The 14768-nt window shown below is 35.4% G+C and overlaps 1 protein-coding gene and 1 non-coding gene across 2 annotated transcripts in view; one reads left to right on the top strand and one right to left on the bottom strand.

Annotated features, from left to right (window-relative positions):
• Positions 1–13896, bottom strand: part of LOC110441840 (LIM/homeobox protein Lhx3-like) — a 63472-nt gene extending 49576 nt beyond the window's left edge. Inside the window, exon 1 of the mRNA XM_021485132.1 lies at positions 13838–13896. Coding sequence (XP_021340807.1) covers positions 13838–13880 — 43 coding nt within the window. The 5' untranslated portion in view covers positions 13881–13896. The remainder of the gene's footprint in view (positions 1–13837) is intronic.
• Positions 5982–6054, top strand: Trnas-uga. The gene has a single exon. It is a non-coding gene; the product is annotated as a tRNA-Ser (tRNA).
• Positions 13897–14768: the final 872 nt, after the last annotated feature.

Raw genomic sequence — 14768 nt, 5'->3', positions numbered from 1 at the left:
TATTGTCCTATCCCTACACATATCTCACACAATTATTGTCCTATCCCTACACATATCTCAAACAATTATTGTCCTATCCCTTCACATCTTTCACAAAATTATTGTCCAACCCCTACACATATCTCGCACAATTATTGCCCTATCCCTACACATATCTCACACAATTATTGTCCTACCCCTTCAAATATCTCACACAATTATTTTCCTATCCCTACACATCTCTCACACAATTATTGTCCTATCCCTACACATATCTCACACAATTATTGTCCTATCCCTACACATATCTCACACAATTATTGTCCTATCCCTACACATATCTCACACAATTATTGTCCTATCCCTACACATATCTCACACAATTATTGTCCTATCCCTACACATATCTCACACAATTATTGTCCTATCCCTACACATATCTCACACAATTATTGTCCTATCCCTACACATATCTCACACAATTATTGTCCTATCCCTACACATATCTCACACAATTATTGTCCTATCCCTACACATATCTCACACAATTATTGTCCTATCCCTACACATATCTCACACAATTATTGTCCTATCCCTACACATATCTCACACAATTATTGTCCTATCCCTACACATATCTCACACAATTATTGTCCTATCCCTACACATATCTCACACAATTATTGTCCTATCCCTACACATATCTCACACAATTATTGTCCTATCCCTACACATATCTCACACAATTATTGTCCTATCCCTACACATATCTCACACAATTATTGTCCTATCCCTACACATATCTCACACAATTATTGTCCTATCCCTACACATATCTCACACAATTATTGTCCTATCCCTACACATATCTCACACAATTATTGTCCTATCCCTACACATATCTCACACAATTATTGTCCTATCCCTACACATATCTCACACAATTATTGTCCTATCCCTACACATATCTCACACAATTATTGTCCTATCCCTACACATATCTCACACAATTATTGTCCTATCCCTACACATATCTCACACAATTATTGTCCTATCCCTACACATATCTCACACAATTATTGTCCTATCCCTACACATATCTCACACAATTATTGTCCTATCCCTACACATATCTCACACAATTATTGTCCTATCCCTACACATATCTCACACAATTATTGTCCTATCCCTACACATATCTCACACAATTATTGTCCTATCCCTACACATATCTCACACAATTATTGTCCTATCCCTACACATATCTCACACAATTATTGTCCTATCCCTACACATATCTCACACAATTATTGTCCTATCCCTACACATATCTCACACAATTATTGTCCTATCCCTACACATATCTCACACAATTATTGTCCTATCCCTACACATATCTCACACAATTATTGTCCTATCCCTACACATATCTCACACAATTATTGTCCTATCCCTACACATATCTCACACAATTATTGTCCTATCCCTACACATATCTCACACAATTATTGTCCTATCCCTACACATATCTCACACAATTATTGTCCTATCCCTACACATATCTCACACAATTATTGTCCTATCCCTACACATATCTCACACAATTATTGTCCTATCCCTACACATATCTCACACAATTATTGTCCTATCCCTACACATATCTCACACAATTATTGTCCTATCCCTACACATATCTCACACAATTATTGTCCTATCCCTACACATATCTCACACAATTATTGTCCTATCCCTACACATATCTCACACAATTATTGTCCTATCCCTACACATATCTCACACAATTATTGTCCTATCCCTACACATATCTCACACAATTATTGTCCTATCCCTACACATATCTCACACAATTATTGTCCTATCCCTACACATATCTCACACAATTATTGTCCTATCCCTACACATATCTCACACAATTATTGTCCTATCCCTACACATATCTCACACAATTATTGTCCTATCCCTACACATATCTCACACAATTATTGTCCTATCCCTACACATATCTCACACAATTATTGTCCTATCCCTACACATATCTCACACAATTATTGTCCTATCCCTACACATATCTCACACAATTATTGTCCTATCCCTACACATATCTCACACAATTATTGTCCTATCCCTACACATATCTCACACAATTATTGTCCTATCCCTACACATATCTCACACAATTATTGTCCTATCCCTACACATATCTCACACAATTATTGTCCTATCCCTACACATATCTCACACAATTATTGTCCTATCCCTACACATATCTCACACAATTATTGTCCTATCCCTACACATATCTCACACAATTATTGTCCTATCCCTACACATATCTCACACAATTATTGTCCTATCCCTACACATATCTCACACAATTATTGTCCTATCCCTACACATATCTCACACAATTATTGTCCTATCCCTACACATATCTCACACAATTATTGTCCTATCCCTACACATATCTCACACAATTATTGTCCTATCCCTACACATATCTCACACAATTATTGTCCTATCCCTACACATATCTCACACAATTATTGTCCTATCCCTACACATATCTCACACAATTATTGTCCTATCCCTACACATATCTCACACAATTATTGTCCTATCCCTACACATATCTCACACAATTATTGTCCTATCCCTACACATATCTCACACAATTATTGTCCTATCCCTACACATATCTCACACAATTATTGTCCTATCCCTACACATATCTCACACAATTATTGTCCTATCCCTACACATATCTCACACAATTATTGTCCTATCCCTACACATATCTCACACAATTATTGTCCTATCCCTACACATATCTCACACAATTATTGTCCTATCCCTACACATATCTCACACAATTATTGTCCTATCCCTACACATATCTCACACAATTATTGTCCTATCCCTACACATATCTCACACAATTATTGTCCTATCCCTACACATATCTCACACAATTATTGTCCTATCCCTACACATATCTCACACAATTATTGTCCTATCCCTACACATATCTCACACAATTATTGTCCTATCCCTACACATATCTCACACAATTATTGTCCTATCCCTACACATATCTCACACAATTATTGTCCTATCCCTACACATATCTCACACAATTATTGTCCTATCCCTACACATATCTCACACAATTATTGTCCTATCCCTACACATATCTCACACAATTATTGTCCTATCCCTACACATATCTCACACAATTATTGTCCTATCCCTACACATATCTCACACAATTATTGTCCTATCCCTACACATATCTCACACAATTATTGTCCTATCCCTACACAAATCTTACACAATCATTGCCATAAGCATAGACATACCTTACGCAACACATTTGGGTGGGCCACCATTATGTTTTGTACCTTTGCAAACAGCTAGCTTTGTAACTCTGACTCAATTAGTATACTGTCTCATTGTTCGTTTTTGTGATATCGAATTGGTAATTGACTTTTGATAATATGGACTCTTTAGTCGACCTGGTTCCTCTAAACATTCAAACAATATACCGCAATCTGTATTTTCAATAAATCAGATTATTTAGGAGCAACTCGCCTAACTTGTTACTGTTTGTATATTCGTGTATATCACTACAATTTAACATAATTAAAAAGCAGTTATCACACCATTTCATCTATACGACGAACACACAAGCAAGCCGCTGTCCAACCGCGACCTTCTATATAGCACACACGCTCACTCTGTTAGGCCGAATGTACCAATCATCACATGTATACTGATGCAGGTGCAACCTAATGACTGAAACGAGAGGCGGTGATCCGGCGTGTGGCATTGCTGGCGGAAAAGTGATATTGCCACAGGGTAGATTTTGTCAGACCGACATGTCAACACGTGAAACTGTAGAGGGTGTGGGGCGATAAGGTATCCACAGGCGTTTGACAGTTATACGGGGACACGCTACACCACACTCCGCCCCGGGCACCGTTACATGTGATAACGTCATACTCCCGGACTGACATCAATACGCGCACGGCCACAGGTCTACGGCAGTAGTCCCGGAACGGAAGCGTTTATACAGACTTAGGCTCCAGGCAGTTTAATAACTCAATATTTGGTATCGAAATTCGGACGCCAGTTTCTATGGTTCTTATTGAATCAAGTTAAAATGAAATCTGATATAAATGTCACGACTGTACTGTCCGACCACCATATCCGACATATTTCTCGGCAAAAGTACATGTAGCTGTATATGTTCTTATACATATATTGTTCAATTTACTTGCCTAAACTTTTATTATGTCAATTACATTGACAGAACGCTGCATTAAACTTATAGATGTTGCACATTTAAAAAAAATCAAAACGATATTTCGTACATCGCAGGATATCGGACAACTTGGTAAAAAAAACTTCATTTACCAAATACAATATTCACATGCATATCATTTTACTTCCTGGCGAAGAGGGTTGTAAATAACAAAATGTCATCACAACAATCGACTCAAATAAAGGAAATTGCGCATTGCAATGCTCATATGGTGATGACATCATTTGTATTAACTTGTCAACGTACTTTGCGACAGTGAAAGTTTTGGCTAAAACAGGGAACCGTTGTTTTTTCTGAAAAATTCACAAAGAATAATACTAATATTTTCTTGTTAATACCAATATTTGATAACTCTAAATAGTGGAATCATAATATAAGGTTCTGTGCAATGCTTTGAACAAGATACATGAACGTATATCTAGTCATCGTAAAGGAGGTCTACATTTTACATTAAAATTTGCTGAATGTAAATATCCAATTTCTGCATTTTCATATTTCATTTTTGGTTCTGCAACTTTGCTTTATTACAGTTGTGGGATCGCCCAACGTTACACGATGTGCGGTGTGCGCACGATGTGTGCACGGTGTGTGAACGATGTGTGCACGATGTGTGAACGATAAAAAATTGGGCGATCATATCTTGCGCACATTTGTGTGCACGATGGACGATCGTTGTGCGATAACAATCGTGGTTGGTGTAAATTGAGGAATGCCTTAACAATATATACGGTTTCGTGTTTAAACATATAAACCTTGATTTTAACGAATGTTTCTATATTCTACCTACACCTATACACTTATCTTTATATCTATACTTTCTTAAATTTAGCAATTGTGTTTTCGGTATTTTTTAAACGACCTTAATCGACACCTGTGAAATCACAACACAGTCCCGTATACAGGTAAACATAGCCACTAGCCGTCTTCATGTACCTGGACGGTAGTTTCCCCCCGCCCGGGGCGCTTACGTATTTCGTCGGGTAGGGCCAGGGGTGTGAAAAGACAGGTGAAGGGGAGCTATAGGCAAACCGAATGCAAATAACAAATACTAAACGTCCAGCTGTGTTTTCATTACGGTCATACAGTATCGCATATAAGCTCTATGTGTCAGGTACAGGCCAGGTCAAACCCCGATACCATTCTTGACAGTCTAACGGTCACTGTATTGCTGTGTTACACGCATTGTAAAACTGTACATAATCGTCATTACTGTGATGAGAAATTACAATAATACATATAGTTTTCATTATTGCATACGACCTTCCGTATTTTTTTTTCATTCCGTAATATTGATCTACAAATTGTACCCAATCGCACAGTTGTGCGGAGAGAAGCGCACAACGGGGCGAACGATTGTTAAATCGCACAGTTGTGCGCACCATGTGTGGACGATGCGCGGACGGTGTGTGAACGATGTATGCACGGTGTGCGCACGCTATTTTTGGTGCGTTGTGCGGTCACAAAACTGAGGACTAACGTCCGGGCGGGAATTTTCGGTCGGACTCTCCTTAGCCGTGCCATGGACCACCAAACTCAGGACGAGGGCGAGTTGTATGTTGTCATTTAATGATTAAGGATAAAAATGAAAAAGGCTCCACGTGGCAAGAGATGGTAACGGTTTAAATTGGTGTAGCGGAGCTGGACTGGATCGGTCGTCGGCGACCAGACAGCTCAATTGGTAGAGCGTCCGTCTTGAGTTCGGAGGGTCCCGGGTTCGAACCCCGGTCTGGCTGTTACATATTACATTGGTATACATAATTAAATCGGCTAACGTTCTCTTCAACATTAAATACCTTATTATACCGTAACACATACAGTCATTATGATACGAATTAAACTATGGTCCATACTACATTGCATAGGGATACACGTACATGTCTATTCCATTGAATTGTGCGATGCGATATCGTTTAAAATATCAATACTTACTCTTAAACTTTTATCAGGAGGTTACCTATTTTTTCAATGAAGTATGATGTTACGGTATAATTGTATTAGGCGTTCGCCTCAAGGTAGGATCTATCCCCTATTATATATTACGTAAACAACAAACCTGGCGAATCTAATAATGGTAATAACATATATTAAAGGCGCTGCTGTATTCGAAATCCTTATTTGTACTTGCACGTGTACTATTCTATTGCAAAACAGTCTACTATTATCAGTCTCAATTAAAACACAATTAATCAAATGTAGAAAACACAAGAGAAATTGACAGACGTAAAATTGATTGAGACCGGGAATGAAAGACATTGATATATTTGATAGTAATATGACTGGTTCTGTCTGTCTGTAAATGATATGTGAAACGGTCACAGTCTGATAGAGAAACCATCCTAACCAGGTACATGTGCGTGTTTCAACATAGCATCATTCTGACCTGATTCAACATAAAATCGATTTTGTAAAAGCAATACAAATTGTGAAACCAGTCACATGTTATACCAAAGTTTATAATAAAAATACCTAAATTGTTAACAACTGTTTTCTATAAAGGTAAACGTTTTTTTAAATTTGCAGTAAATGCTAAAACATTATACTTATTTAGCAAATGTAACATATTTAAACTAAAGATAATATATCTTTAATGGTTAAGGTTACAATTTTACATGAAAGTTACATGGTATTTTCTTTCAAAAACTTTCACTCTAAAGGTAAACAATTTCACATTAAAAGTCACGAATGTTACCCTTAACGAACTCATATGGTACATTGTAAAAGATGTTATGCCAAAGGTAAATATGTTTATAGTAAATATGATAAAATAGGAATTTTATCGTAAACGTAAATTCTTTATACTGAAAGTAAAGATTTATACTGTAACTGATAAAGGTATTATATGAAAGGTAATTTTCTATACTGAAAATAACGAGATACATACATAACATATATATATTAAAAGTTAAATTGCTCTGCTTCTAAAGTAGTTAAATGTTTTAAAAGTAAAATATGTATATATTGAAGATACACAGTTCTGTAATTAAGAAAAGAATGTATACTTATAATTGTAAGATATTTGAATGAGTTATTTTTCAAATATACCAAACATCAGTCAATAAACACAATGCTAGTTGATGAAGTTCAAACAGTACACTCCAATCTGGTTATAACGTACGTACAAAGGATACAACAGAGGGTTAGCATTTCATTAAATAATTCGTTTAATGTTTGGTATATTTTGCTTTAAGGATCACTGTTTGGCTCTTGAAGATGTTGTCATGTGCTGGACTTTTAAACGTGACTTCAGGTGTTTCCTAATCCTACGTCTTAAGTGACTGTGTTGGTCATATCCATTCTAACGTATAGATAATGTTTTATTTACAGGTAACAAGTTAAAACAATCTAGAAATAATAATACTAAAAAAGGTGAAAATTGCATTCTTGGACCACTGATATTTCAATACTAGATTCACTTGTATGCATCACAGTGTCCATTTCTATCTATAATAATCAATTCCATAAATATACATAAAGAAAATCCTGATTCAATAAGTTTCAAACAAGCCAGTTATGTGTGAATTATAAAGTTGCTATAATGTTTAAGACTTGTGGTGCTGATTTATAAACTGAAATTTAACAACACTAAATGCTATGAAATGACATATTATCCTATAATATGTACATTTTTGTTGGTGCTGTTTCTTTGATATATGTAAAAATTGGTTTGCATTTAGTAAACACTTGTCCTATGTCACAAAATGTCTCAACAAATCGATGTTTTTTACCCTTTTATCGAACAGGGAATTATCGTGGTCAATGGATTGTGAAGTCGTGTGAGTTGTCCTATGATCGTATGGAGAATGCAATGGCCCGTATAATGCACTACCCAGGACGGGTATATTTGTTAGTATTGCTCAGAGAGGCGTACACAATGGTAATTCAACGAGACTCGAGCGACAGCGCGCTGTTGGCTGTGTAGTCACGTCAAGTGTCGAGAGGTGCATATTATACATTGATAAAGGAGATAAGATTTTCATAAAATATAATAAAGACTACAAATATTGACATTACATTAAAGCATTAAGTGACATAATTCTGGCGGGTGTAGGCATTGTTGCGTTACCATTAGAGGTTGACTCAGGATGATGGGCTCTAGAAGGTAATATTTTTGTCCGATAGTCCAGATGCTTCATATATTCATTCCGTGGTTCACAACTTTGATCGTAAAATCTAAAATGCGCATGTCAAAGACATCGACGTCAACACATGAAAACGACGTTGAATGTATTACGACGCCATCTCCAACTAACGTCACAGTCCCAAAGTCAAAGAGAAAGTGCTGTTGGAAATGTATGTTTACTTATCTTTAAACGCAGAGGCAATTTTTTAAGGTAATATAAAACAATACTGTGAAATAAAATAATTATTATAAACGATTAAAAATCAATTAAAAATGTATGTCTATTAGATATGTTATAAGATATGTTAATTTGTACTTAAAAGACAGATTTTTATTAAAGTTAAATATTTTCTCAAAATACACACTGACATAACTCATGAGTACCTCCTTTAGAGCCACAACTGAATGAGGGTGGGCCGAGCAACGGTAAGGCCACGCACCACCTATACAAATAGCCTAGCCAGAATAAAAACCTCTAGTACAGTGCCTGTCCTCTATTACGTCTAATTGGTTGTCACTTTACTTCCACAGAGAATGAAGGTATTAAAAAGCTGTTTGCCCCGGGAAACATAGAAACTAATGCTTTCCGCCATTGTTCCGGAACATTGTCAAGTGCTAACGGTCGAGCTATTGCCGAGGACGCGTGCCGTACGGGAAAGCTTGTTGATTCATCAAAAGAAAACATTAAAAATTCGCACGAAATACTGTCGATCTGTTGGTCATGATACACACTGACGGCTCGCTAATGACGGCAAGACATTAGGATTTCACACTACATAAATTCACAGGTAAATAGACCATGGCATCTACAAACTAATGGCTGATGCCGGATAGGAGCTGACGTAACAAAGGCTCTCAAAGAAAATAGAGTGTTTTAATGGAACTTAAAGCTGAAGTGTCGGCTCTATGACTATAAAGCATCATGGAATCTTGTGTCAATTGCACTCAAAATAACGTACAAATTGAGGACATGTACCGTGTTTTGAAACGATCACAAACGTTTATAAGACTACAATATTTGCAGGACATTAAGTTTTACTCATATAACAGGGCATTGTTGCAAACAAAATGTGGGAATGAACAAATCACATCAATGCATTTTGTACGTAATTTTTAGGACTATATAATCTTGTGGCATGAACAGAGTTGCACATCAAGCCCACGTTTTATATTTCTCAGTTACAGTTATATAATTAGAGCTACAGTGTATGGATTCGGAACCACGATTATAAGCTAGCCACCTAAGTATATACTATGAAACCTATTATCATTCTGTGTGTTATGTGATTGGTACTAAACGCATTTCAAACAAAACTAACAAAACAGTTTTGATACTTTCCAAATATGCTATTATACTAATTTTTTCTAAATATAATTCATTTATCTCTAAAACTCATTGTTTAACTCAAATAGTTCAATAATAATCTTATCGCTAAACTCATTGTTTAACTCAACTTGTTAAATACTAATTTTAACGCTAAACTCATTGTTTAACTCAACTTGTTAAATGGTTGTTTTATCTCTAAACTCATTGTTTAACTTAACTAGTTTAATGATAATTTTATCTCTAAACTCATTGTTTAACTTAACTAGTTTAATGATAATTTTATCTCTAAACTCATTGTCATACTTCTATATCTTGACTCGTTGTAAACCTGAATTAGTTACACACGTTTAATGATTTTTTAACAATTCATTTTAAAACTTAACCAGTTGTTTACTGTGATATTGTTATTTCTCTGCTCATTTTCACTCTTAAACCGTTGTATAAATGTATAAAACTGTCTCATCATTTAACTGATCATTAAACTTTTACCAGTTATATAATTAGTTCATATATCAACAACTCGTTGTTAAACTTAAACAGTTAAAGAATACCTTTCTGAATATATATGTACTTTTATATTTGACTGATCATTGGTTACCAAGTCGGTTATCATTTGATGTTTTTAAACAATGCGTTCTGTAATAATGGAAAACATGCAAATCTATGAATATTACAGACAAATTAGAACAAAAAGCATATGAAAACAAAATTATAGGCTGTACATCCTTTTAAGTGTATTTAAATACATGCAAGCAGTGGATATTGTACTTTTATTCCTTTAAGCTAACCCGACACTGGTCATCTTTCCATACAATTTACAAAGAACTGTTAGAGCAAACGTTTGGCTACCCCTTGGTATGTCAATGCTAGTCTATTGTATCATGCATTAGCCCTATATTTAACCCTATATTAGTATACAACGCACATAGACATGTACGTTAATGCTGTGTATTACAGAGAACTTGGTATATCAGTTACATGCGGTTTACAGAAGCACATGTTATTAACAGCCCGACTGGAGCTTTGTCGCGCATTGAAGTCACGTAACCATTGAGATCGGCTCTTGACTTAAATAATTAATGGATAGAGAGGCCAGCGATATTATCAACCGTCAGGGGAAATCAATCAAATTATCCACAGAATTTAACAAGATGTTTAAAATTCTCTTTTTTTATTCCACATTAGGCACTGTATTTACAATTGGCTCTTTGCTCATTCAGACGGAATACTATCGAATGCATGAAAGACAGTTTTAAATGAATAAACACAGCCTTAACAGTCAACATTGAATCTGTAAATACGTTAGGACGAAGTCAAGAACGGTCTTTCTCGGGAACATTCTGTAGGCGTCACTCCATTTAGACGCGACTGGAGAGAAGAATTGTTTGACACTAAACTCTAGATTTACCACACTTGTACCCTAGCAGTACACAGAGAAAGGTATAGAAAGCCTTTTCTATCATTAATGTACCATAAGGTAAATTGCCCTATGTCAAATGACCATCGATCTTGAGAAAACATAGCTAAATCAGCGTGGAATATTGCATAATATATACCTGTAGATTATATGATTTATTTAATATCTAGTTATCCTGTCAAGATTACTACAGAACGGGAGAATATTGCAAAACTTCACGTAATAAGAACTTGCCATAAAAGCAATTGTAAATTTCATAGATTTGTACGTGTTAAACGTTTTTATCGTAGTTTTCCTATAATAAAATTAAATACGTGATTGGTGATACTGATGCATTGAAGAATAATAACGGACGTCACTACAGCAAAGCTCTAAAACTAAGCTTTTATAGTACCAAAGCAGACAACCAAATACAATCTGCATTAAGTAGTATATACACTGATATCAACACATAGGTATATTTCAATTAAGAATGGACATACTATCTTTTGAAGTATCATATTAGAATAGGCATGTAACATATGTCGCTTCAACCAAACACGACTGTTAAACGATTCAGCAGTATATGTATACGTGATATTTGGGCGATACTGTGTCTACAGTAATATACGCAAAGGAACATGGCTCTATGCCGTGTTAGATGAGTCTACAACCAATTAGGTGAAACTCAATTTCATATGTTGTGGTAATATGAAAAATACAAAAGATAAACATACAACCACCTGGCAAACTTTGTGTTTACATTACGGTTTTTACTTCTTTTACATAAATGAAGGAACAAATAAAATAGTTTTAGATATTTTATCTATGTACTACCTTAACAGCTTCACAAAACAACAACAGCTTCAAAAATCTGACAACAACCGACTTAAATCTCTATTCTTCATTTTTGTGCATATTCAATACACCAGTTAAAAGTAATAAAACCCTAATTATCAACTAGAAGGCTTACACTTAAAAGTATATCACGTAATGACATTAAGAAAATGCTACATTAGTGTATCTCAATGCGTCCTATTTATGGTCACAATGAAGTGTGAAGGGCAGGAATGACACAAGCAGAGAAAAGCACCATATTTATGTATCCTTCAGATTGTGAAAATTGTGGTTCATAACGTAGCTAAAAGATAGGAACAGTTTAGTAAACATGAGGATAGGTAATATACACCTAACAATAGAGTAAAGCCACCGTGCACATGACCATGTGTAGACAAATAAGGCATTAACTATTTATTTACATATTGTCACATTATCTGTATTTGTTTTGAGTGTTTTACATGATATTTATTGAATGATTGAGATAAAACTGCAAATTCAAATGACTATGACCTGAGATGGATGTATATTTGAGTAACTGACCCGTTCTAATACATCTTCTATCATTCTATGCCTTTAAACATGATCTTCATTGGCTGCGATATTTTGAGATTTGTGTTGGCTTGATTATTTTTGCTATGTTTTGCCCTTTCCCCCAATATTTAAACATTCGTGTTTTCAATTTCCATGTTTCGGTACCCTACTTATGACTAAAAGAACCATGTTCACATACAAAATAGTGAACGATACCAGAACTGCCATTTATATGCTTATTTCCGTGGCTGCCTAGTATAGGTACGAGAAAAGACCATTACGGAATGAGGAATTGTCCTCACATGGTATTCACTGCAGACGTATGGATCCCCAGACGCCTCATAACGTGAAAGTCAAATACATCAAAATGGCTACCAGGCACATTGAGAAGCTAAACAATTGATATTTGGGCTATAAGTTTGTGTGTGATTACTCAAGCATTACAGTAGCACAATCACGTCTATCCCGTACGATAGAGGCGGTGTCTCCTAGTAAATAGCACCAGGGGAAATCAAGGAAATGTAACGGGTCGGACATAGTTAATACTGCGGCATTCACAAGGGAGTTTCCCCTGCGGTGACACCGGACAGGTGCGCCTCCAATTGGCATGTTGGCTCCATTTTACCAATCCGAACGTTACGTGACCCATATAGGGAACCGTAAGCCGGTAAACGCCGGATATTCGCTTGCTACCGGACGTATGCCCATGTAGACGACCTGACTGTTTCTTGCTTGCACTAAGGGTACCTATGTTTGTCTTCTGATATCTATTTCTCTGGCTACGTGATGATGCATGCACCATTCTTCTACCGTTATTACAAGTTATTGTACAGCTACTCACTAAAGCCGTCCCAATGAAACTCTGTCTTTTTAGCTATAATATCTGAGACATTATTCAATGCATAGACGTTGCCCTATTGCCATATTCTTGAATCCATGGATATACAGATGTTTTGTTTAATAGTTCTGTATAAGATAAGATTTTGTTTGATCTCAGCCTTTCACTAGATATATTACATTTTTGCCAGTGAAATATCGGACTCTATCAACGTGATAAAACTGATATCTTTCACATTGTGACAAACATCAAAAGTGTTCTTTTTATACTGTGAAAATACCACTTATTGGTATTGACTAATCATAACGGTATCTTCTATTCGCTGCATTTAAAGGCAACGATTTATTGTTCAGATGCAAGTGAAGCGACGGTAGAACAGGTAGTTGTTATGGTAAATGTTTGGTACACACACTTAAGTATTTACATAAATATACAATTAATAACATTGTTATGGGCAATCATACCAGAAAACAGCAGAAAACATCGGCATTGTGTCGAGTATCCCATTCAATATGGCGCACAGCATTGTTGTCAAGCGTGACGTCATTAAAATATGGCGCTAATTATTATGCTTCTTATTCCCGCTGTTTTTTAACGCATTACATTTTTCATGTTTTATGCTTACAAAATGATATAAATAGAAAACTAATACGCACTCGTCAGTGAAAAATATTAAAATATTAGCCACACGAGTGAAATGATTTGTTTTTTAATGAAGACACCATTAAATATCCTCTATATATTTGTAGATCCGATTCTGTGATGACTGATCCGTGATTTAAAAAAAAAACAAGCGAGCAGTTAACATGATGAAAAGATGCACTTGTTTGGGTTGAATAACAGCACAGGAAGTACGACTATCTTTAAAATACCGACTCGAAGGTGTGTGTCATTTATTCACCAAACATATCTATTTTTCGAACATTATTTTTAATGAAAAGAGGTTTTCATACAATGTTCTACAAACACACACGCTATTAAATCTTGTTATTTGAACGGATATAATTTTATTTACTAGTAATTACCACTGCAAAATGCTGATTTTACATTTTTTTATTTTATTTCTTTTCTAAATTTCATTTCATCAGTGTTATAATGTTCTAAATTGTCAGTTATTTGTCATGTATATGATACTTTAAGTACATGTCCCACTTTCCTATTTATATATATCAATGTCTTGTTTGTATGGTATATGGCGTTCTTGCTACCATTCGGTTACACACACATTGCTATACATTTGCAATTGATCGAGTGTCAGTCAATGTAAGTATTTCCCCCCAAAGTGGCTCGTGAAGTGTATTTTCTGATTGGTCAGGATATCTTGAAAAGTCAGTTAAAAGTCACAGCGATATTTCGTAAAAAATACACAATTTTATGAATGCTGGAAAGGTTTAT

The sequence above is a fragment of the Mizuhopecten yessoensis genome, unplaced genomic scaffold (assembly GCF_002113885.1).
Source record: "Mizuhopecten yessoensis strain PY_sf001 unplaced genomic scaffold, ASM211388v2 scaffold1883, whole genome shotgun sequence".
NCBI lineage: Eukaryota > Metazoa > Mollusca > Bivalvia > Pectinida > Pectinidae > Mizuhopecten > Mizuhopecten yessoensis.
Note: the sequence above shows the minus strand (reverse complement) of the source record. Positions and strands in the feature narration are given on the sequence as shown.